At 32.6% G+C, this 25,558-nt stretch overlaps 3 protein-coding genes and 1 long non-coding RNA gene across 15 annotated transcripts; all 4 read right to left on the bottom strand.

The window, feature by feature from the left end:
• Nucleotides 1-2,640: 2,640 nt before the first annotated feature.
• LOC123891368 lies at nucleotides 2,641-6,485 on the bottom strand. 3 transcript variants are annotated; one of them, XM_045941226.1, is made up of 5 exons: nucleotides 6,220-6,485; nucleotides 4,384-5,907; nucleotides 3,638-4,303; nucleotides 3,266-3,548; nucleotides 2,643-3,164 (listed from the first exon to the last, which is right to left on the bottom strand). In XM_045941226.1, exons 3-5 carry the CDS (start codon nucleotides 4,267-4,269, stop codon nucleotides 2,901-2,903), a joined length of 1,179 nt encoding a protein of 392 aa, XP_045797182.1. In that variant the 5' UTR covers nucleotides 4,270-4,303; nucleotides 4,384-5,907; nucleotides 6,220-6,485; the 3' UTR covers nucleotides 2,643-2,900. The 3 variants fall into 3 exon arrangements, with proteins under 3 accessions (XP_045797183.1, XP_045797182.1, XP_045797181.1); XM_045941227.1 differs by lacking the exon at nucleotides 6,220-6,485 and having other exon boundaries at nucleotides 2,641-3,164; nucleotides 3,644-4,303; nucleotides 4,384-6,169; XM_045941225.1 differs by lacking the exon at nucleotides 6,220-6,485 and having other exon boundaries at nucleotides 4,384-6,165.
• LOC123892077 lies at nucleotides 4,378-5,115 on the bottom strand. The gene has a single exon (XM_045941924.1). The coding sequence runs from the start codon at nucleotides 5,113-5,115 to the stop codon at nucleotides 4,378-4,380; it is 738 nt and encodes a 245-aa protein (XP_045797880.1).
• A 3,782-nt stretch (nucleotides 6,486-10,267) lies between the features above and the next one.
• Nucleotides 10,268-19,980, bottom strand: LOC123891366. 10 transcript variants are annotated; one of them, XR_006803085.1, is made up of 12 exons: nucleotides 19,495-19,939; nucleotides 18,303-18,364; nucleotides 17,093-17,222; nucleotides 16,828-16,911; nucleotides 15,015-15,176; nucleotides 14,216-14,266; nucleotides 14,065-14,143; nucleotides 13,879-13,953; nucleotides 13,033-13,097; nucleotides 12,205-12,269; nucleotides 11,528-11,622; nucleotides 10,268-10,788 (listed from the first exon to the last, which is right to left on the bottom strand). It is a non-coding gene; the product is annotated as an uncharacterized LOC123891366 (long non-coding RNA). The 10 variants fall into 10 exon arrangements; XR_006803083.1 differs by lacking the exon at nucleotides 14,216-14,266 and having other exon boundaries at nucleotides 19,495-19,947; XR_006803086.1 differs by having other exon boundaries at nucleotides 14,065-14,647; nucleotides 19,495-19,945.
• A 1,389-nt stretch (nucleotides 19,981-21,369) lies between these two features.
• LOC123891365 (serpin-ZX-like) lies at nucleotides 21,370-23,000 on the bottom strand. Its single transcript, XM_045941223.1, has 2 exons — nucleotides 22,539-23,000; nucleotides 21,370-22,421 (listed from the first exon to the last, which is right to left on the bottom strand). The coding sequence occupies exons 1-2, from the start codon at nucleotides 22,920-22,922 to the stop codon at nucleotides 21,423-21,425; spliced, it is 1,383 nt and encodes a 460-aa protein (XP_045797179.1). The 5' UTR covers nucleotides 22,923-23,000; the 3' UTR covers nucleotides 21,370-21,422.
• Between the last annotated feature and the right edge of the window lie 2,558 nt (nucleotides 23,001-25,558).

The raw sequence follows: 25,558 nt of genomic DNA, 5'->3' as shown, positions 1-25,558 counted from the left end.
ATTTAAAATAAAAATTTTAAAAAAGTACAATACCAAACCAAAATAGCTATGTAACATAGCTATTTTGGTTCTTGAGTGGCACCGACAATGTATTGGTGTATAATATTATATAGCCTATGTTGGATTGCTGGTCTTATAATATTATACACCAATACATTGTCGGTGCCACTCAAGAACCAAAAAAAGGCACACGCAGAAACAAAAGAGTTTGACTATTTTTTTAAAATAGGGCTATACTAGTATGTTAGTCCGTAATAATTTTCTTTTTTAATATTATTTATGTGTTTATTTTGATATTTTTTTTTTTTTTTTTTTGGTCAGGAATTTATTTTGATATATTATTTGAGTATTTTGATATATAATTTTACAATAAAATTAAAATAAGTTTTGCATGATATAAATTTAACGATGTTAAAGGATAGAGCAAGATGAAAATTATTATTTCGCTTCCCGTTCTGCACGATTAGAAGATAGATTATTTTTCTTATATTCATCCGCGAGACTCTATAGTGACTCTATAAATATAAAACAATTATAAACTCGATTATTTTTTCAGCTCATTTGGCTTGCTAGCGTTTGGGTTGTATGGACGGAAAGAAATCATCGATTGTTCATAGGCCGACTAGTACTCTTCTTTAGATGTTGGACAAGATCGAGCTATTTTCTTATATGTGGTTGAAGACGACGAGTATTACTTTAGTCTCAAACTACCATAGATGGTGGTCTAGTCCTATGTTATGTTTGGGCCTTGTATGATTGGTTTTTTTCTTTCTTTATGTCACTGTTTGTAAACTTTAATAGTCTTTATTGGCTCACCTTGTGCTGAGGAGACTGTTTGTTAATATATCTCATTTTAGTTTCTTCAAAAAAAAATTATAAACTCGATTCTCAAATGAAAATTTAATTAGTCAATGATCATTTTTAACACCGGAATAGAAAGTGTTTTGCATTTTTCATTCTGCACCGGTTAGAGATTATCTATCTCTCCCACTCTCTATTTTTTATATCTCTCCCACAGAATAATTTTTATTTTTTAATAATATTTATTTTCTTTTTTTCTTTTTCTTTTGAAGATTGTCTATTTCATTTTATATTATTTCGATGTATATATTTTTCTTTCAATTGTTTATAAGATTGATTTTATTTAATTTACTTGAGTATGAAAATACAATATATGTTTAAGGATATTACTTACAGAGGTATACTGGGGTGGGAAGTACTCTCTCATTCCTTATTCTATGTTCAACAAAACTAAGAGATACTCTCTCTCTCACTCTCTCTCTCTCACTCTCTCTCTCTCTCTCTCTCTCTCTCTCTCTCTCTCTCTCTTCTCTCTCTCTCTCTCTCTCTCTCTCTCTCACACACACACACACACACATGTCTCTATCTCCTGGGAATCTCTCGGAACTCCATCAATAAAAAATAATTGTAAATTTCTTACTATTTTTCAATTAAATATTAACATACTTTGATCATTGTACCACAAAACAATCTTCACGTGTGAACGTCAAATGAAAAATCTATGTATGGATCAACCCTTGCAGTCGATATTCAAATTTTAATTAGTCAATGTGTATTTTTAAGAGTCGGGTGGGAAAACTCCTCGTTTTCCATTTTACACCACTGAGACTCTCTCTATTTCTATCCCTCTTCTATCTCCGCTATAGGACTCTATAGTTGTTCCATGAACAAAACATAGTTGTTAATTCTTTATTATTTTTAATGGATATCAATAAAATTCTAATGCTTAATTCTCACTATCAACTGCAAACACTTTTCATCTTGGGGATCACTTTTCGTAGAACATAGAACATGTATTTAACAATGGGGCCGGGCTCGTTTCCCTAATGAACATAATTTTTTATTTAAACTAAAATAAAATGTACTTACGTAGAACATATAGCTTTGTATAAGCTTATAGTTGTTAATATAACATATTACATAACTTACATATATCCGATTAATTTAGTTGTATATATCCAACCATCCAAAATATAAGTGGGAAGCTAAGTGAGTTAGACAAGTTTGTTTTTTTTAATGATGGGTTAGATGAGATTAAATTGAATGTCCCATAAGCATGCTCTCTAATTGAATGCCAACGAAGTGAGTTAGAGAATATTTTTTTAATTTTTTTTAGGCTAAATTGCACTTTTGGCCCCCTATGTTTCAGAAACTTGCAATTTTGGCCCCTTATGTTTCAAAATAGCAGTTTTAGCCCCTTATGTTTACCCCCTTTTGCAAAAGGTCAATTTTGACCAAGTCAACGCTGATGTGGCAAGTCACTTAAGTGACTCAGATGCCACATCAGCTTTTTGTCACTTATTATTTTTTTTAAAAAAAAAAGAAAAAAAAAAAGAGGAAAAGTCACGTGAGGTTATTAATCAGAGTTATTAAATATTTGCAGCTTAATTTCACAAATCATGCACTTACATTTCATTTCTACATTAAGTCCTCAATTCTTATCATATTTCATTTCACTTTATTTTTAAAATTTTCTTAATTACATCACCGGTAAACATAATTGTTGAATACACTTCCAATAATTCATGGTTTGAAAAATAACTTGCATATACTAAAAGATGAACGTACAGAAAATTCTCCATAACTTAAGTGTAGTGGAAATAAGTCAAAACTGGAAGTTCCAATACCACACATTTCCAATACCAATCTGTCAATAAGTGCATCAATGCTATAAATCCAAATTGGGAGTTCAAGACAATTTGGTCATTAAAATTTGACTTAAAATCCAAACTAAGCATAATAGGTAAAGTCATTACATATAGAATAATCAAAATGACATAACAAGTCAATTCATTACATCCAAAATGGAGGTTCAAGACACTTGCGTAACACAAAATAACATAACATGTCCATTATCAAAATGTCACTAAAATATCAATCTAAGGCTTGTTGACAGATTGTTGAGTCCCAGTAGCATTAGTAGCAATCTTAGCACTCTTTCTTGGTCCACTTGGTCTAGTTGTTGCACTTGGTGTAATCACATTAGGAGTTGTATTGTCATTCTTCCTTTTAGTACCAATTGTTGCAGTCCTTTTTCTTGTTGCTGCAGGCCCTTTAGTACCAGTTGTTGCAGTCCCTTTACTTGTTGTTGCAGACTCTTTACAAGTTGCACTTGGTCCAGGTTGATTCATGTTACAGTTACTCTGAAATTCACATAATATTTATGACATTAGATCAACTATAATAAAATACAAGCTGGTGTATTGATTCATTTTAGAGTTACTCTAAAATTCTAATTTGTTACCTTGTTTCCACCCTTTGGAATCATCCTATCAGCAGTTGTCTTTCCCTTGCAAGACCTTTTATTATGGCCTAAAGTTTTACATCTGGTGCATGTAACAGTGTTCTGATTCCTCTTTTTAGAACCCCTAGGCTCATCATTTGCTTTCCTTCTAAGCTTTTTCGGTCTTCCCGGTGCTCTTCTAACATATGGAGGAGAAATTGGTGTAGCATCCACATTTGGCCATCCTTTAGGTCCATTAGAAGGACGGATGATATTGTTATAAGTATCAAGGAATGTTGTTTTCCTGAAATTGTGCAACAATAATTTAAAATTTAAAATCTCATATAGATGCAACCTAAACAATTGATGAGGTAGTTAATTATATAGACTAACTTGTACCAATGAGATACATAATCATTTGGGTTTTGATTGTTAAACCAAATACATGCAATCCCATGACAACAAGGTATACCAGATAGGTCCCATTTTCTACATGAACAATTCCTTTCTTTAAGGTTAACTACATAAGTATCAGTTCCATTAGAAGCAGAAAACATGGAATATTCACTGTCTCCGCACCAGTTTGGGGACCAAGAATCAGCATCTTTTTTAAACTTCTCTAACCTCTTCTGAATCATAGGACATATATCACCCTCATACCTAAGCATGTAATCCCTAAGTTTCACAATCCTATTAGTCATGTAAAATTTCAAACCCTCCACCAATGAAATTATGGGTTTATCCCTATACTCTAAAATTGCACTATTAAAAGCCTCACACATGTTGACTTGCAGGTCACAACATGTGTGTGTACTAAATGCTGCCCTAGTCCACATACTAGGTGGTAAATCATTCATATCTTTCCATGCAGCCTCATTGAGTTTTTTCAAATTATTCATAGCTCTAGTAAACTCTGGCATAGTAGTGGATTTGGCTGCAGCCCAAAGTGCTTCCTTCAATTCATCTCCTGGATATTTCTTCATCCAATTACCATACAAGTGTTTCACACAGCCTATGTTCAACATAATCTGAAGTGCTAGCTATAGTAGGAACCAACCCCTGAAAAAATCAAACAAATTGTAACTAATAAAATGATTCAAACGTAATATAACAAAATTGCAAATCAAACAAATTCATACCTTTTGTTGGTCAGATATGAAAGACCATTTCTTATATTGCAAACAATTTAAATCTTCCAGTAAGAGTTCAATGAACCAAGACCAAGAATCTTTTGTTTCAGCTTCTACGACAGCAAATGCAATTGGCATCATTTGATTATTACCATCTTTTCCAACAGCTGTCAACAATTGACCTCCATATGTTCCTTTAAGGAAGCAACCATCAAGTCCTATTAGAGGTCTGCAACTTGTAACAAATGCTCTTTTGCAAGCATAGAAGCAAACATACATCCTTTCAAAAACAGGTCCATCAACTCCAAGTGTAGTCTTGATTATCACTGTACTACCAGGATTACTTGTACATAATTCCTCTGCATAATTCCTAAGATGTTTATATTGTTCTGAAATAGCACCTTGTATCATCTCTAATGCCTTGACCTTTGCTCTATAAACTTGAAATTTGCTTAACATGACACCCCACTTATTTTTGCAATCCTCTTGTAAAGCCTTCAATTTCATATCGGGTGCATGCTTCAAAACATGGATCAACTTCTTGGCCAACCATTTTGTTTTACACTGTCTATTTTTATTAATCCTATGACAAGTATGAACAGCCTTATGTACAACAAGTTTAAAGTAGTTCTTTGATGCAGCCTTACTAAACCTCATATGGAATGAGCAACCTGACATACACTTAACCACAAGTCTTGTGCTCTCATTCTTCTTAAGCCATACATTTTTCCTACTTTGCATACCATATTCTTTCACAACAACTGAGCAGATGCAAATATTTGCCCTTCCTCAAATTTAACTTGCTCATCATTATCATTCAATTTAAACTTAGGATAATGTTTCTCACCACTTTCATCTTCACTTGATATTGGGCTCTATAGATCCGAAGAGTCACCATCTTCATCTTCAAAATCAGACCATGTTGTTGCTTTAGGGTTCCTTGATGATTCAGCTGCAACTGTAAGACTCAGATTAACATTCTCACCATGGTTCCTTGCATCAGTGGGATTCAAAGTTTCATAAGGCAGAACAGAAGTCCATTCCCAATTCTCATCATAGTCACTATCATCTAGTGACACAGAGTCAGAACCATCACCATCTCCTTCAATACCTTCTTCATCTACATACTCAGGATCACTGTTGTCTTCATTATAACCTATTTCTATCTCTTCTTCATCAACACCAGTGTCATACCTATGGTCAACAAAATTTGCACTTGTGGTTTCTACATATAAATCAGCAATTGGATGTCCCTTAAACTCATTTATGAACCTAATGACATCTCTATCAGTTCCCAGCAACCTAAGACCATCACTCAAATCATTCTCTGGTTTCCCATACCATAGCTTAAATTCCCCTGTCACACCTAATAGTTCTTTTACTTGTTTCCCCAAATCAATTATGTTAATCTGGTCTATGTCCAAACCCTTTTTTAACTCATAAGATTTCCCTTTTTTATATGTTGTTTCAGGGTCAGAAACAAAGTAACCGTTGTAGTGAAATTTTATCTTTAGCATGTGAGCCTTAGTTTCCCTAAATCAAATATAATGAAGAAATAAAGAAAACATATTTAAATAACAAAACAACTCAATCATCAACAAGCATACTAGTCTCACAAAATGAAGTTGAATTTGCAATATGTGAATGTTGTGGACTAACAGAAGAGTGCACACCAGCATACATTGAAAGAATCAGAGAAAGGTATCAAGGAAAATGGGTGTATCAAAGGAATCAGAGAAAGGTATCAGAGAAATTCATGGTTAGCAACACTTTAATATTTTTCCACCCACCATATTTAACTCACAAACCAAAGAAGTCATAGTATATAGATAAAAGAACACTTACTTTAAGACATATTTGTCAGGAATCTTCTTCATGTTACTTGAACCTTCAAGTGTTGCACCAATTACAGTCTTCATCTTCAAAACAAAATCAAACGGCTGAACTTTAGGGTTCAAAATTGAAATCAAACAAGAGAGAACAAAACACAACTTTTGATTTGGATATAGGATTTAAAAACGTAATTATTTGCGAAATCAAAGGAAGAAAGAACGAAATCGTCGATAGGATTTGGATTTGAGAAAATGGAATATCACAGGAAAACATCTTTTGTTATTTTTGGTTATATGTGATTGTCTTCAATTTTCCTCTTTTTTTGGTTATATGTGATTATCTTGCTACTATTACGGGTGATAGTCACACCTCACGTGACTTTTCCTCTTTTTTTTCTTTTTTATTTTTTTTAAAAAATAATAATTCAATTTAAACTTAGGATAATGTTTCTCACCACTTTCATCTTCACTTGATATTGGGCTCTGTAGATCCGAAGAGTCACCATCTTCATCTTCAAAATCAGACCATGTTGTTGCCTTTAATTGAATGGGTTAAAGAAGATACATAATCATTTGGGTTTTAATAATGGGTTAGAGAAGATTAAATTGTTTTACAAAAAAAAAAAATCAATTGAATGCACATAAACAAACTCTTTAATTGAATGTCACCTAAATAATTTCTATTGAGAATGCATGAAAGAGCTCCGTGGGAATCTCCTAATGTATATAATAGAGACTGAGATAGAAATTTTTCAATCAACGACACATAAAGATGTATTTAAATTATGAACTTTTTGTGATGCCTACCACACTCCGTCAATTTTAAACAATACATTCACATTTTATTTCAATTGTGCAAACTTTTAAAATTCAAATCAGGTTAAATTGGTTTTATTTTGTTGAATTTATATAATTTATTATGGTACCGTTTGGCCTAACTTTTTTTACTCTTCTTTTTCATTAATAGTAAGAAGTTAGGCGAAACAATAATTTTTAAAAGATATAGTAAAAAAAAAAGCTTCCATATTTTAGTAAAAATTATAATATATTATCAAACATATTTTTTAACCCTATTATAATAAATAAAAAAAACAACTTTTAACTTTTTTTATAAAAAAAAAAAGTAAGATTTACCAAACAATTATTTCTAGTTTTATGGTTAAAAGAGCTTATATACCTGATGACCTCTTGTCACATCTATTAATTCATGCTTATTTGAGGGACATTAGACTCTTTTTAAGAAGTTTTGTTATGAATAAACAAGAGAAATCAGCTCGGATATGAGATTACTTGGATTACAAGAAAAGCAGGGAAATTATGCAGAAGTTTAAAGTTTTGCACTACGCTGGGGGCGTGGCTGTTTCACGCGCAGCGTGGTGCCTGTGCAAAGAAGTTTTTCCCTGCTTTTCACTACGCGCGGCGTGATGGCTATCACGCTCGGCGTAATACCCTGCCAGAATTGAAGTTGGTCTCTGACTTAGTCACGCGCGGCGTGAAGGAGGAAAGTGAACTACGCCGGCGGCGTGATCCAACCACGCACGGCGTAATACCTCATCTGACTTGATCACGCGCGGCGTGAAAGGCAATTATGCGCGGCACAGTGTTAAGAAGAGCAACCACGCGCGGCGTGATAGATCTAGCGCGCGACGTGGTTGCGATCTGTATTTGGATGTTAATTTGATGATATTTCAAATTTGGTTGCCCAAATTTCTTTTTTTGAGTAGAAAAGTCGGAAATAAGTTAGGCCAAACAGTATCGAGGAATAAAAGTTGATACACAATAACCAAGTCATTTTTTAATCTCATGTAACAAAAAAAAAAGTACAGAATAAACATTATGTGTTTAAGTAAAATAGTAGGGGGTTTACTGCACAAGGCCCCTGCAGAGGAAAAGCTTTATCCCAGCGAAGTAAAAACAAAAGTTCTCTTATAATTTCAAGCCATTGGATATATAAACAGTAATATGGATGGTGAGATTAGGCTTTTTCCCGTCATGGGAAAATTAAGTAGCTTTCCATCCTAACCTGCACCCCATATTCATTCAAATACCCAAAACATCCATTTTCAATTTCGCTCCATTCTCCGCGTTTTTCTCCACATCCTAACTTCTTCTCTTCCATTCTCAACTCACTCAACTCACGCTTCGTTTTCTACTTCGCTTCCATTCTCCACGCAACTCACGCTTCTCTATCCAAATCATTCCCCACTCAACGCAGCGTTTTCAGGTTCACTCTTCTTTCTCCATTCACATTCGCTCGTAACTTCGCTTTTTCTCTTCGAAACCAATTGCGTGTGAAATCTGAAGAGTGTGAAATCGTTTGAAATCTGAAGGTTACGAGTGTGAAATCGTTTGAAATCTGAAATCTGAAGGTTATGTGAAATCGTTTGAAATCTGAAATCTGAAATCTGAAGGTTACGAGTGTGAAATCGTTTGAAATCTGACGGTTAGGAGTACGTGAAATCGTTTGAAATCTGACGGTTAGGAGTGTGAAATCGTTTGAAGCTTATGAGTGTTTATGAATGTTTATTGTTGTTTATGAGTAATTTGGCTTTACTGATTCTGTGAAAAAATGCTGCAGGTTGGCGGGAGCTGCACTAGTGCTGATTATGGAGGTAAACCAAATTATAATTTCTCTTTACTGAGAAGTGTTTTGAAGATATTAATTCTTAGTTATAAGAACTGTTATATGCTTGCTTAGTTGCTTGTGTTTTGATTCTCGTGCAATCTGTTTTATTTTCTCATGCAATTTGCATATTGATGCATTATGAGTCTTAGATCTTGAAAATCTGAAGTGACCATTCTTGGATAGTCTTCTTGGTAGTTAAAAAAAATAAAAAATCAACTTCATTTAAAAAGTAGCTAAAAATAAATCAAATCAACTATGAAGGTACTTATACTTAAAATCATCAAAGAATCAAAGCATGAATTTGAAATAGTTTCAAAACTCAAATACGATTTCAAACTTTCCAAATTAATAACATAATCAAGTATAATAACAATTCTCACAAATATTTTAACTCGAGGCTATGCAAACACCTCATTTTAGCTAATAGAAAGATTGTGTGTTTTCTTTGAGGGGAGCTTATCATCTCCAAGTAAATTTCACATAAGAGTGTAATGCTCGTCGGTGTACCACTCATTCTAACCATCCGATTAAATAATTCTACATGATCGCATTAGACACTACCACAATAGATCTTGCATGCACTTTACTTCTCTCTCCTCTCAACTTTTGCATCTGGAAAACCGTCTCCATCATCCTCCTCTGTTTAAATCTAACCTTCATATCAAAATTCAACCTTAAAGAAAGTATTATATATGACTTTTGGTTTACTCGATGTCAACTGGATCTTGCCTTTTTCTTTGGATTATGTATGGATAATTTTTTCTACAAAATTTTGTAAGGACAATTTTTGCCTTTTTCCTTGGAAAAACCTGTTTGGATTTTAGCTTTTTTCCTTGGTAGTAAATTGTTTCCTTCTTGTGTTTGAAAGAGATTTAAGATAAAATGATAAATAGGCTTTTGTAGGCTCTACTTTATCAATTCATTGGTTAAACTGAGTGTAAAGAATGGATTTTAAGATACTAAGGTGACGTTGGCGTGTTTCTCAAATCTCCCAGCAGCAACTCCTGCAAGCAGGGTAAGAATGAAGATTGCATTTTTACTAGCCATGAGAGTGAATAAGTGAAGTACAAAGTGTTAAGTCCTTTTTTTTTTACTTTCAAAACCTATTTCATTCTCCCTACAAATTTCCCCAAATTCATTTTTAATTTTGAAGAAAAAATTGTCCACACAAATTGAAGATTGAATTCCGACGATGGAGTGTCTCTTTGCCATTCACCTTATTTAGGAGAGATTAGATCCGGTGTCTAATGAATAATGAATGAGATCATGTGGGATTACTTAATCTGATGGTTAGAATGACTGATACACCGACGAGGTACTTAGTTGAGCACTTAACCTTGAGCCCTCACCCTAGAAGTAAAAAAAATAGCAAAATCATGAAGATCAACATATAAACTACTTGAATTGACAATAGCAAAAAGTGGCAAGATTTATATAGGCAAAAGTCCACTGCAACAACATCCCAATATTAACAGCAAAATTGAGTTACACTCATACAATTAACAATTGCAAGACCCATGCAATTACACACACTCCATGTTAAAGTACAGTTACATTCCTGTACTTTGAAAAAAATCAAATAAAGCAAAATTTAGAGACACAGAAACATGTTTGATTTACAAATAAAGTGTAAACACCACATGGATAAATTTCCAATAGACTAATGAGTCCTTGAATCCACAAAAGTTCCTATAAGTGTAGTGGCACACTATATTTGTATTAGATTGTTGGTTTTTGTGTTGCCTAAAGTTTCTCCAATTGAAACTTAATTTGTTGCTCCAATGATTCAAATCCCTATTTAATAACTAATTCAAAATGCAAAATAGGCGGTTAAATAAAGAGCATAAAGGAAATAGAGGAAAAGAGCTCAAGCTCGATCACTGTAGATTTGTAGGTTCTGCCACCACCTCACTGTGGATCTCCCTCACGTGTGCAATGCGAGCCTCCCATTTGTTCCTGTATAAAAAAGAGAAAGGAGAAAGAAGTGAAGAGCGAAGAAAATGGAGAGAAAAGAGGGGGAAATTTCAGACAGAGAGACGCAACATAATGAAATAGGAGAGATTATAGAGAGATGCAAACTAATAAATGTTAGTATTAGATAGGGGCATTGGACAACAGTAGTGACTTTTTTTCCTTCTGTGACATTGGCGCATTTAATTCCTTCTTGTGTTTTCAATGCACAATGAGGTTTAATTACATATTTGCTTTCATTACCAATACAAATCACCAATATCAAGTCAATTAACCACAGCAAATTGGGTGGGAATCGGGATTAGTAAGTGTTTCTCTACAGAACCAAATTACAAACTAAAAAAAATTAAAACACATATAAAGACCAATAACGATCAAACAAAAAGGCTTATATAATTTGCACCAAATCATTTCATGGATCGTACAAAATAGAATCATTAGAAACTAATAAAACGGTTATTAAAGCACCACTGTGGCAAAGTAAATAGAAAAACTGAAGATGTTAAATTGTTGGCACAGATGTCGGTAAACATGACACAGCTCTGCCATATATTCCAAATAGAAACACTTACAGACCAGAAATAGATCTATCACGGAAAGGGGCATATTTTTTATATATAAAAAAACACAGATTTCCCATCGGCAGGTTTTCATCTGTCATCTTCAAAGTAATGCAAAAAGTATACATATAAAGTGATGTTAAATAGAACTATAATGGCAATACCTTACACCAAGACTCGATCACAAAAGTGAAAATGATATGTGATCTAAAGCTCTTAAAACTTAAGGTTATCAATCTGATTTCTTGCTAGAGAGGCCCTGCATCATATAGATAAAATAAACTAAGCTGAAAATTTTGCACATTTAATTTTCAACAATATTTTCTTTGAAGAGTGTGTTCCTAGCCTCCTTAACATAAACTTATAGTTCTTATAATACAATCTACGGTTAAGCAGTGCATCATCAAAACTCATTCCAAATATAAGGCACAATAGTGCGAGACAGGCACAATAGTGAGAGACACCAATGATAGGAAAGGATGAAAGGCATGCTCTCAAGGTTTTTAGCTGTCATATTAGCATGTTGACTTGCATCCAAGTAAAATAAGTTTGCAAAGAGAAGTTAATATATATATATATATATATATATATATATATATATATATATATATATATATATATATATATATATATATATATATAAATGGTTATACAAATATCTTGATTTATCTTTAAAGCGGAACTACAATTATCTTTCACACACATTACAAAGTGCATTAACACTATGTTACTGTCAAATTATCTTTAAAGCAGAACTACAATTATCCTTCACACAATTTTAGCAAATTCCTATCCCACAGCAGAACAGTTTGAAAAATAAAATAGGAAAAAACTAGTATACCTCATGGATTATAGCACTTATTCCAAGCACACTAAATGTAAGTAATAACATATACTCCCTCCGGTCTAAAATATAAGCAAAATTATATATGAATAGTGCAGTTTCACCAAGTGATAATCAAAACAATATAGCAACTTGATATTCAATTTAAAGTGGGATAAAAAGCAATGGATCTACAAAATAGAAAACAGGAACACAACACAGATAAATATAATATAGTATAGAAGCCATGAGAAAAGCAAAAAACCTCAAAAATTGGAAAAGAAAATACATCTGCAAGACAGAGAAAGATAGAGGTTTCTATTATTACATCTTCCATGTCTTGATTATAGACCTCTATTTTGGTTTTAAACACAAATCAAACGCCAATTTAAAAACTATAAAATCAGCAATGTTAATAATTCCAATATAAAAAACTATAAAATACCTGTTTTAAAGATGTGCACAATAAAAAGCCATCGATTTTCTAGGCACAGAAAGTGGGCTGTATATCGTTATTATAGAGCAGTGTGAATAACACTTCATAATGTGCATTGCATTGAAAAGCTAATAGGTAGTTTGGGAGGTAATTAAGAGTGGGATTAGGAGGGAAGTAGCTGTTTAACCTAAAACAGCGTTACTCCTTTTATAATAATAAAAATATAAACATGAATGAAACAAATAAAACTCGATATATAGAACACAAACAAATTAAGATTCAGCCTCAAACTAATGAATGGTTCCAAAAATAAGGAGAAATGAATAATTTTTAATGAAAAATCAGAAACAATCGTGATAAAAGACTACACACATAATCAATAATATGATTCAAGTGTAAAAGGAAAATACCTTTGGTTTGACTGGTGTCAACAACCTGAAAACATACAGAGCAAAATATACACTCACAAAGGATCCTGAAAATCAAATAAAACCGAAGTTAGATTTTCTTAAGCTGCAATAAAAGGGTTGAATAAACATAAATGATCAGATAGGGAACCAACAATCTAAAATTAGGGTTTTAGAAATCAACAACCAGAAGGGCAAAAACTTTAATATTTTATAATGATGATTTGGCAAAAGCCAAAAATGTGATTATAGGTATATTATTAAGATTAAAACTTATGTTAATTTCAATTTATCAGGTAAAGATCGGCAAAAAACGAAAGAAAGGTTGGTGGTCAAAGGCAGTTTCAGAGATAGTGGATGATTTGTGGAAAGATGATGTTACTTCTAACATCAACGGCATAAAACAACTGCAAAAACAACTTTCGACGGGTATTATATGATAACTTAAATGTATTGATGTATTATTATATGTTAAATTAGACGTATTTGAAATCGAAAGTGCCAAATGTGATATTTAGGACCAGAACCATACATTAGGGAGGTCAGGGCAACAACTGTGGTTCAACGACTAGGTGACTTCCTCGGAGAAGGATACCCTTCTTATGTTCAAGTTGAGGTAAGGAACAAATTTTCTAAATTCTTTTCTTTTATTTACTTACTAATGTTTTTTATTACATTTCAGGCAATAAATACGCTTGGGACGATTGCTTGCATGTCGAACAATCATGCCCAAGTATGTGCTTTTATGTTAATGATAATAAAATAAGTTACAAAAATTTCCTAGGTTAATGTAATTTATTACACAATAGAATCTCAAATAAAGTTACCCATTGCATTTAATTTTCTGACCTCTGTTTATCTTCATTAATGATTCAATCTCCACCAGACTTCCTTTGTGCCGAAAACATTTTAACCTTTTCTTATCTAACAAAAGAAATAGTAGAAACTTGCAATTAAACATGATAACTAACAATAAAACAATAAACAAAGCATCAAGACATAAATTAAGATGTCAACCCAAAAAAAAACACCCACCCTTTGCTCACACAGAACAACTCCTTATTCCAATCTTAAAACCAACTGCCATTGCCTACTAATTGTTGCAGATTGCAAGCTACATCAAAGAAACTAACTCAAAAGCCGCATTTATTTCTAGCAGATCAACTAACAAAAAGCTAGAACACACCAATCCAAATTGATATAGGACTACAACAAACTTCTTGAATCTCTAACACTCCTGTTGAAAAGTAATAAACTAGTCACCACAAACTCATGCACCCAGTCAACTCAAGAGCATCCCAATAGCAAATAAGTATGAGTTTCCTACATCATTCACTTAATACACTAATTGACTTTAGAGAAACAAAAGGAAATAACTTCAATCGAAAAGAAAAATTCCAGTTGATCACTCATCAAATGACTATACTCTATAATCCTTAGAATCTAAAAACTGGCATAAAGCCTTTTGCAATCAACAGAGAAACATAGGCATAAATCCTTAGAATCATCCCACAAAGCATACAACTTTCAGTTGTTAGTAGAATTAACATATGGCTTTAATTATTCTTCACCACACGATACCAAAGCAAATTAGCAAACAGTTGATCAAGTACACACACTGCACAGATAAACCACATTTCATTTTAAGAACTTGTTTCTAAATAAATAATAAAATACAACAAAATATATACATATCATAATAAAAAAAACTTCTATCCAAAGTCACAAATTCATTTTTGTTTTGAACATACCTCGCAAACTTCTAACCAAACTTCTAATAAAAAACAACTTATCTTGAAAAGGCCAAACAACAATGTACATTTCAAATTTCAAAGACAAAAAATAAAATAACGAACAGCATTTTTACATTGTATAGTACATTGTATAGTGTCTGGTTTTATTTTAAAGAAACATAGTCAAATAAATTGATGTATACAAATATAAAGGAAATTTTTAAATGATAAAAATATAAAGGAAATGTTTACCTTTTTTAATATAGGAGAAAACAACATTTTGCAGTCACCAAGGTCAAGTTCTTGAATGAATTTTCCATGTATTTCTCCTCTTTAGTTCCATCCATCACACGCTTGTGTTCTTTGTCCTCCAACTTGGTTAATCTTGTTGAATGACAGAAGTAGCTAGTGGCTCTGAAATCAATATATTTGCAAACCTTAAAATTAACCAAATGGATGGAAAAATAATGGTGTGAATTACTCAGCTAACTAATTCAACATCATCATCTGAATGACTCCTTAAATGAAGTAAAAAATTGTAATGATAGAAGCATAAGGAAGAAAGCTGATATATAACTTGCTTTTTGATAAGCTCTTTTAGTAAATCTGAAACCAAAAAAATAATAACATTCTTGTAGTAATATCAAAGCCTTCAAATTTTAAATGATGCAGCCCCTAAAATTAAACTAAGCCACGAAATAAACCACAACCTCCAAAACAGAACTAATGCATATTTAGTTCCTTTTCAATAAAGTGCTATATATCAACTTCTGTGTCTATGGCTTAAAAATATCAGGAAGGTTTATTCATGCAAATGAAACACTAACTAAAATTTCCTACTAATAAGGCATATCTTAATATATTGAATCAAACTAATAGTCATTATTCCTAGTTAATAGCTGATGTATATGCACATAAGGAAAAGGGGAAAGAAACCAAACCTCTTCATTATTGTGTGACAGCAAAAAAAAAAAACTCAATCATGTCATGTACTTATAGGTATTTGATGCTTCTTAAAGACTCAATCATGTTTATAGGTATTTGATTGAGATTAAAAATATAATTAAGAGACTTAATAATGTCATGTACTTGTAGGTATGATGCTTCTTAAAGACTCAATCATGTATTATTTGAAAACTAAACAATGAAAATTCAGAAAATATTGTTGAATAATCTTATTTTGCAAAGCTTGATGATTCCATGGTAGAAGATTAAGAAAAGAAACGTGACACAAAAAGTAAAGGGCATAACCTTTACACCCTCTAAGTAAAAAATATCACCCTTAATTCTTCAATACATGACATCATTCCCAATTTTGCGGAAAAAGAGACATAAAATGGAAATCAAGATAGCAAAAAAATGGAAAACCGAATGAAATAGCAAAAAAATTAACCATACCTTTACGAATAACAAATAAAACAAATTAAAATTGTTATCATATCTAGCTTTTGCTTGTGCTACAAAAGTGTTTGATGTGAAATTGCACCAATTAAGTACAGAATAAATTCAAAAACTGCAGCAACATTTACACTTCAATTGATTTATGAAATTGCATATCCAAACAATGGTTATATGTCTGACCTCTACAAATAATTAACCTTCTACCCAACTAATTACATGAAAGGACTGCTACTTTGCTAAAACACAATCATAAAACATAGTAAGCAGTTATCAGATGATGTTAATCCCTACAAATCCTATAAATCCAATTAAACAACATCCCAAATTTAATCTAATGTTATACCTTGAAGTCATTGCTTGAATTTAATCTAATGGAATAACAGATGTAAACAAATATACTACTTAATCAAAATATGTATTCAATGATAATGGAACAATTAATTTGTATAAATGAACATACCTTCTAAATACTACTCAAATCAGATTATAATATTCACAAAAAACTCATATGTGTGTGCAAATAGAGAGGCCACAAAAATCATTTTGAGGGGGATTTGAAATTTGAATTTGAAACCTAGATTAGGGAGAGGAGCTTGTAGCAGTAAAATAGCATTCTAATCAATTAGGTAAAACATTCAATTAACCCTTTATAACTTTGACGCACCTTATAAATCATGTAGAAAACATCATAGTTAACAGAAATAGAATTTATAATTCAACCCTTCATATTTTCTCTTCGTCTTCTTTGCTGCAGAGAAAAGAAATGTAGTCAAGGAATGTCATTGATATGGCAATGAAAGTAAAAAAAAGTACTAACCAAAAGAAAAACTATTTTTCATTCATTCTATAGTTTCCAAATTTCCACTGGTACTAACCATTATTTATTTAATATAAAACACAAAACCAGTGGCAGTAAAGTGTAAACTCACCCATATCTGATCCATTATTCCATCGCACATTATCAAATTCGAGGTCATCATCTTCTTCATTACCAGTAGGTGCTTCAAGCACACTAAGAGCATTCCTTTGTAGCTTCACTTCAATACCATTTGTAAGAACCTGTATTAATTTACACCGATAACAATTAAACATTTAGGTCTAGTTTCATGATTCAAATTCAAATCACGACTAATCAATAAAACATGATTTCAATGCCAAGAGTTGGAGAGATTAAAAAATAGTTAATTGCAATAAACATTGTCATAGAACATGCATGTAACTTTCCTTACCATGAAAAATGAAAATGCATGTGATGAACATATATGTTTAGGCCGTGATATATGCCCTTCATGTTTTTTTTTACTAAAATTTCCTTATTGATAATTGTCCAATTTCATATCACGTCCTAATAAATTTCCTCATAATACAGGAATTGTTCAGAGCAGTTACTATCCTTCCAAAGTTACATGGGATTTTGACAAATATCAATTCAGAAAGGCAAGTACTCATTAATGTTTGCGCTCTAATCAGTCTCTTAGCAATAGGAAGAAAGAAGCAATTGCAGGTAACTCGCATTAATTATTGATTTCTTGTAGGTACTATTAATTTAATAAGGATATTGGTAAAAGCACGTTTTTATTACTGTTTTGTAGGCACTTATACAGCACAATCTATTAAGAAATATTGTGGAACTCTATAATGGATCTAATGATATTGGCATTAAACAAGCCGCAAGTTTCCCAATAGCAAATGCAGTAAACAGATCAAACAAAGAGCAATTGAGCACATTGGTTAACCATGGGTGTTTGAGGGCATTATGTTCCATGTTAGATCCAGTTATTGGAGATACCTCAAAAGTTCTCAAAGGAATTTTAAAATTACAGAAAGCACATCAAAGGTACAACAGAGATATTTTAGCAGAAAAGAGCAGAATATTTTTTAGACAATTCCTTGGGAATGATCGAGACAACACAGCAATGTCTATTTTAGAATATTTGCCACCCTTGTATGAGTCAGCTCCTAATAGAAAAGGATTGTTAATAGGCCAAATTAGTGATTTAACACATGTTAAATCTGATATCATGGTGTGGAAAGGGATACTAAAAAGACATCTAGGCTTTCTAAATACCACAACTATAAAAGATGGGGATAAAAATACAATAAAAACAGTTTTAAAAAGATTTGTTGAAGGGGGAATACCTGGTGATATCCAATGTGTCTATATCAGTGGCCACTCCATGAAGTTGTTTGGAAACACCGCCCTGGAAGCAATCAAACATGACAAGCATCAAAAAGGCAAAGGAATAACTGGTATTTAACTAATTGACCTACTGTTTATATGTTATTCAGCAGATTTTATATCTATAATTAGTCACTGGTTTGAGTAGTATGTAACTTGGAAACTGTAGTTGCATAAAATTGTTCCCCATATGCTTCAGCTTGCATAACCAAGGCTACTAACAAAAGTCAGGAACTGTGAACATGATCTGCTATCAGGTTTAATGGCTAAAATATGATCAAAATAAGTCTTAAGAGGGATTTGATAATGACTTTTTTATTTTCTTGAGGGTTAACTGTTTAAGCATATGCACCATTTTGCGTGATTTTATTTTATCACTAAGATGCAGGACTAAATTATATTATTAATTTGCAGAAACATTTTTTGACAATTTAATGGAGAGGATTCCTTCAGGGGTTATTACAACTTTCATAATGGACATGTGTTCGGCTGGCGCATTTATGGAAAAGGCATGGACAGGGAAAAGTCGAAGGGGTCATTTTGGGAAAAGTCGAAGGGGCCATTTTGGGAAAAGTCGAAGGGGCCATGGAAATGAAAATGTTGTCGTTTTTGGTGCATGTCAAAAAGGACAAGAAATTGATGATGGAGAGTTCATGCACAAGATACTAGCTCCTATAATCAGATGCCAAACCCAAAAAATGACAAATAATGAGGTTTTCATGAAGATGAAGCAACATTACATTGGTACTGACCAGTGGCCAGTTTTATACTGTTCAAACAAGATGAAATCCAGGCATTTCTTGGACTAGTGATAGTTGTATGATGCAGGAATTAAAACCAACACATATACCCAACTTTACCGTGGTGGTATGAATAACTAGAACATTTGTATGCAAGTGGATCCATTTAAAGGGTCAATTTTTGTATGATGCATTTAAAGAATCAATTTTTGTATGATGCAGGAATCAAAACTAACACAATTACCCAATTTTACTGTGGTTGTATGAATAGCTGGACTGGAACATTTGTATGTAAGTGGATACATTCAAAGAATCAATTTTTGTATGATGCAGGAATTAAAATTAACACATTTACCCTATGGTTGTATGAATAATAACTAGATGTAAGTGGATCCATTAAGAAAAAACTTACAGAAAACTTTGACAAAAGGTCCGATTTGACACCTTTGCAGAAAACTTTAGATCTAAAAATGAAAACTTTAAAGAAAACGTTTAGATCCAAGGTCGATCTGTGTGTACATAGAATCTTATCACCGTACCTGCAACATAACAACAAAAATATTAGTATCAAGAAGTTTAAGAAGAATTTTAGTGATAGATCTGAAGGTTTTTAGTACTTATCTTTGTTTAAGAATAATATATATTGAAACTGTCTCAATACATATCACTACGAGAGGCTCTCATGGATGCTTCGAAGAGACTGCTGTCTGAATTATTCACCTCCATTTGGTGTTTTATATGCATACATATATTAGATGAAGCAAAAAGAAGAAAAAGGAAAAGATAAGAAGAGGAAACATAAACCAGAAGAGGTAGGAAGGAGAGAGAATAGCAAACACGCAAGTTTTGAAACTGACGGCTGCGTTTTCCAGTTGATGAATTGTCCATTTACCCCCATTGATTACATGGATTAGTGCCATGTGTATAAAATATATCTGACGGTTGATATTAGGTCCAAAGCATTACTGTAATATTTTTTTTAATAAAAAATCAAAAGAAAAAATTGTTACGGTTCCTCGTTCCGATGAGTGTTTGTGATTCATAAACTAAAACAAGTAAATTAACACAAAATGAATGCAGTAAACAAACAAAGTACTAAAAGATAGTTATATTAATTTTCCACTCAAACCCGCAGCAAGAGACACACATAATTAATAATTACCTGCCTAAACCCGGCTCGAATTCTGTTTGATAAAATGTAAAATGTAGCATAGTTTGGTAACATAGTTTGTCTTTGGTAATGTCAATAGAGTAATAAGATTTTGAGTAAAAATAAGCAAAAAACACCCTCCGTAACACTATATAAGCAAAAAACATCTTTCTAGGTTCATTGTTTTATTAATGTATTTTTTGTCTATATTTATAGACCAAATACATTAGTCGGTCCCCGCAAGTGGGCGGTGGGATTGGTCCCCTTGAATTAGTCGGTCCTAAGGCCGGATACCAAGTTTTCAAAAAAAAAAATAAAACAATGAACCTAAAAATGAGTTTTTTGCTTATATAGTGTCATAGAGGGAGTATTTTGCAAATGACAATATATTTAGGTGAGTGTTCGGGTTTCGGGTGTGGATTTGAGTGATCTCAAACCCACACTCGTGGTAACGGGTATCACTCGAACCTAAACTCAGTCAACTCAGATTTCACCCATTAAGTTGAATTTTTTTTTTTTTTTGTACAAGACACAAGTAATTAATTTTTTCATAAAGAAATATCATCTCATATTCACCGGACGGATTGGACAAGCTCTATTTGTTTTTCGCGAAGAGAGACTAATAAATGTGCCCATATGTTGGCTCAGTGCTGTTGTTTATTCTCTCCTTCTTTCGTTGTTACTTTTGTTGAGCATGTTGCTCCTATGTTGAATTACAAAGTCTTCATTATGAAAAATAATAAAATAATTGACAAACATTTACAGTTTGAGATATATTAATTTTTTAAATAAATCTCAGTTATTTTGAAGAAATAATTTGTATAATTACATGATTGAAATCAACCGTCAGATTGAAATTTTATTTAAACCAATCAAAATTAACGGTTTATTCGTTTTTGTTGAATACCGTTAATCTTGTAAATTCGACATATTTGGTGGCCCTTAATCACCCCTACATAACTTGTTGGGCGTAAGATACTCAAAAAGCCAACAAGCTAAGGTTGTTGGGCATTTGAAGTATTGATCTTTACAGCATATGAAAGTTAGCATAGCACAATCTTAAACTCAATTTCAAAATAGTTGAAAAAATAAGTCAAAGACAAAGACATCAATTTATCAAAACCATAAAAAATTTAAGGGCATCAGTAATAAATAATGCATACGATATTTGTTCTGTCATATCACAGGTTTTAACTCGCTGATCTATCACCATACCCTGACCATTCCCCCCCATCCAAACTTGAGCCAAAATAATATCTCAACCGCTTTCTGAATTGCATAATGAATTTCTCCGAATTCATATCTTGCTTTGACATATTCCTCAGTGATGGAAGCTTGTTCAGGTACTCATCATCGTCACTAACATCATCTTTGAAATTGCTACGCCTCACCGGCGTGGCTACTCCATCACGAGGATCTAGCACCTTCCCAATAAACAAGATTGTTCCGGTAAAATCTTCTCTGATCATGAAGAGGAAAGGGTGGTCAGCTACAAAGTCTATACCAGAAGAACGATGAGTAAAACGCTTTCCTTTCTTTATGAGGACCGTTGAATTGGCCGTTGTAGCTTCAGTGCCTTCTTCATTTACCTCGATGGAAGCTTTGTGAAACATGCTTTCAACATGTTCTTCACCTGAGGGAGACTCCACCATATTTGTAAATCTTGCTTCCTGGGAGAAAGGCGAAATCACTCCCACCTCCTGTAGCACATTAGAAGCTTCAAGTGTAAAAGAAATCTTGAATTTTGGAATCTTGAAATTAGATACTCGTACTTTTCGCCGAGGAAGCTTGTCTTTCAAATAACCAGATTCTGAAGCCAACTTTTCAATTAAAGCTGGCAGTCCATCTTCTGCGTCTGGAAGAAAAATGTACATGGAGAACCGACGCTTCTTATCTATACCTTGTTTATAAGAAAGGCGTAGGACTTTGAAACCATCAAAAGTGCTAATAAACCGCTTCTTCTTCTTGCTTCTCATGAAGATAACATAGACTATCTTGCCATTGAGGAGGTGAAACTTATTATAGCCTGCTGGATCAAACTTGTGTTTCCACTCACCTTTGAAGTGCAGTGCGTTTGCAAAGATAAGTCTGGTTAACTTGCCTACAGCCTTGGGAGGAATAAGTTTTGTGATAAGGCCATTCGTCTCTTCTTCAACCCATGAATTGACTTCATGGCGCACTTTATCACCCTTTAAAACCGCATCAAAATCAATTATAATTAATCTTTTTTTCATAAACATTTTAATAGAAGTATTTGTTAGTCAATAAAAAAATAAATTAAGATGATGTTGAAAAAGCGATAGTACCTTGGTCCGAAAATTAACTGAAGCACAAGACACCTTGTAATGTGTGGTGACAAGTTGTTTAAAAGAATGAGAAAGGGAAACTGATTTATCAGCCCACATTCCATTGACAAAAGACAGGCGGGTGGCATCAATGTTGGAGAGCATATCGGAGAGGAGCTGAGAGAAGAAAGTGTTGAGATGGTCGATGGAGTCAAATCGGAGGAAGGAAATAAGCTCATCGAGTGTGGAGCCTTCTGAACCTGCAGCCATGACGCTAAGAACAGCGTGGAGAGAGAAGGGTGAAAATATGAGGTTGTTGTCATGATATTCTTGTTTTGAGAATAAATGCTTTGTGATGCTGAGGGCAACGTCTGTTTGGCACGCGATTGATTTTCGGAGGTCCATTTTTGCCCTAACTATGAGCAATACTTCACTTCAATGGTCAAAATCCTAATAAAATAAGCAATAAATCAGAAAGGAGAAAATTACACCATTTAGAATAAAATATAAAAGCAGTAAATAGTTGTTTGACATGTATTAGAGTCTCTATAACTAAGTTGTCCAGAGTTTGATCAATGTCGCCCTTCTTCTAGTAAATGAAATTTAATCTAAGCATGTAATATATGATTGGAAATAAGGTAGGCCGAGTTAGGCTTTGCCAAGCCTAAGCATGGCAAAAAATTGAAGGATTAAGTCTAGTCTATGGTTTGTGTAGGCTTATTTTTTTAGGCCTAGGCTATTACCAAACAGAATTTTATTATCAAACCGTTAACAGCAAAAAATTTATTAGCAAACTCAAAGAAACATAAAACATGTTTGTAGAAAGATACAAATAGTTAACACAATTCTAGGCTAGCTAAAAGCTGCAAGCAAAAACAAACCCCTGGTACGATACAACCCAAGAAATACAACATGCAAGAAATAAAAATCCAACACCACCACTAAACAACACACACGCAAGGCAACAACAGAAACAACACGTGATCAAAAAACAAATAAAAAAACTTAGCGATATATAGAAAAAATCATATAGTGGAATGAATTTGAAGGTTAAACTGAAACTGAAAGAACTTGAATTGAGAAACATGAAGTAGTAGATGGAAGACCAAAAGGCAAAGGGAGCTAACCGTATAAACCTAGATGGAGAGTGAGATTGTTTGATTTTAGTTGCTTTAGATTTGGTATATATATACCCGTTGTACTTGATTTTAGTTGCTTGAGTTTTAAAAAAAAATATTTACTATCTTATATTTATCAACTAAATTTCCAAAATAAAAATAATTCATATCTTTATATTTTCTCACATAATCTCACAAAGAATAATATATTCCTCTTTATTAATTCTCATCAAACAAACAAACAAATTTCTAACAAAGGATCTCATCATAATCCAATAAATATTTTGTCTATTATTGTTATTATGAAAAAATTACAGCAAGATCTCTTAAATAACAGAAACACTCTCTCTAATTTTTAACATAACACTAACCTCGCTTATTTTGTTATCAAACTTATTTTGTTATCAAATTGACAAACACCTTCCTTCCACTTAATGTTTTAAAACCCTCCGATTCCCGGCCGGGTCGGATGCTTCCACTTAACACCATTTTATTATAAGTCGAAACTAAATATTTAGATTTAAAATAAAAATTTTAAAAAAGTACAATACCAAACCAAAATAGCTATGTAACATAGCTATTTTGGTTCTTGAGTGGCACCGACAATGTATTGGTGTATAATATTATATAGCCTATGTTGGATTGCTGGTCTTATAATATTATACACCAATACATTGTCGGTGCCACTCAAGAACCAAAAAAAGGCACACGCAGAAACAAAAGAGTTTGACTATTTTTTTAAAATAGGGCTATACTAGTATGTTAGTCCGTAATAATTTTCTTTTTTAATATTATTTATGTGTTTATTTTGATATTTTTTTTTTTTTTTTTTGGTCAGGAATTTATTTTGATATATTATTTGAGTATTTTGATATATAATTTTACAATAAAATTAAAATAAGTTTTGCATGATATAAATTTAACGATGTTAAAGGATAGAGCAAGATGAAAATTATTATTTCGCTTCCCGTTCTGCACGATTAGAAGATAGATTATTTTTCTTATATTCATCCGCGAGACTCTATAGTGACTCTATAAATATAAAACAATTATAAACTCGATTATTTTTTCAGCTCATTTGGCTTGCTAGCGTTTGGGTTGTATGGACGGAAAGAAATCATCGATTGTTCATAGGCCGACTAGTACTCTTCTTTAGATGTTGGACAAGATCGAGCTATTTTCTTATATGTGGTTGAAGACGACGAGTATTACTTTAGTCTCAAACTACCATAGATGGTGGTCTAGTCCTATGTTATGTTTGGGCCTTGTATGATTGGTTTTTTTCTTTCTTTATGTCACTGTTTGTAAACTTTAATAGTCTTTATTGGCTCACCTTGTGCTGAGGAGACTGTTTGTTAATATATCTCATTTTAGTTTCTTCAAAAAAAAATTATAAACTCGATTCTCAAATGAAAATTTAATTAGTCAATGATCATTTTTAACACCGGAATAGAAAGTGTTTTGCATTTTTCATTCTGCACCGGTTAGAGATTATCTATCTCTCCCACTCTCTATTTTTTATATCTCTCCCACAGAATAATTTTTATTTTTTAATAATATTTATTTTCTTTTTTTCTTTTTCTTTTGAAGATTGTCTATTTCATTTTATATTATTTCGATGTATATATTTTTCTTTCAATTGTTTATAAGATTGATTTTATTTAATTTACTTGAGTATGAAAATACAATATATGTTTAAGGATATTACTTACAGAGGTATACTGGGGTGGGAAGTACTCTCTCATTCCTTATTCTATGTTCAACAAAACTAAGAGATACTCTCTCTCTCACTCTCTCTCTCTCACTCTCTCTCTCTCTCTCTCTCTCTCTCTCTCTCTTCTCTCTCTCTCTCTCTCTCTCTCTCTCTCACACACACACACACACATGTCTCTATCTCCTGGGAATCTCTCGGAACTCCATCAA

The sequence above is a fragment of the Trifolium pratense genome, linkage group LG6 (assembly GCF_020283565.1).
Source record: "Trifolium pratense cultivar HEN17-A07 linkage group LG6, ARS_RC_1.1, whole genome shotgun sequence".
NCBI lineage: Eukaryota > Viridiplantae > Streptophyta > Magnoliopsida > Fabales > Fabaceae > Trifolium > Trifolium pratense.
The sequence above is the reverse complement of the archived record's forward strand: the minus strand, read 5'-3'. Positions and strand labels throughout refer to the sequence as shown.

What these genes read in the sequence shown, in the direction of transcription:
- LOC123891368 (XM_045941226.1), bottom strand. Translation starts at nt 4,269, where the DNA reads ATGTTGAACATAGGCTGTGTGAAACACTTGTATGGTAATTGGATGAAG. An exon ending in TATGTATCTCATTGGTACAA is followed by an intron (nt 3,549 to 3,637) that starts GTTAGTCTATAT and finishes GCACAATTTCAG; the next exon opens with GAAAACAACATTCCTTGATA. An exon ending in TTCCAAAGGGTGGAAACAAG is followed by an intron (nt 3,165 to 3,265) that starts GTAACAAATTAG and finishes TGTGAATTTCAG; the next exon opens with AGTAACTGTAACATGAATCA.
- LOC123891365 (XM_045941223.1), bottom strand. Translation starts at nt 22,922, where the DNA reads ATGGACCTCCGAAAATCAATCGCGTGCCAAACAGACGTTGCCCTCAGC. An exon ending in CAGTTAATTTTCGGACCAAG is followed by an intron (nt 22,422 to 22,538) that starts GTACTATCGCTT and finishes GCGGTTTTAAAG; the next exon opens with GGTGATAAAGTGCGCCATGA.
- LOC123892077 (XM_045941924.1), bottom strand. Translation starts at nt 5,115, where the DNA reads ATGCAAAGTAGGAAAAATGTATGGCTTAAGAAGAATGAGAGCACAAGA.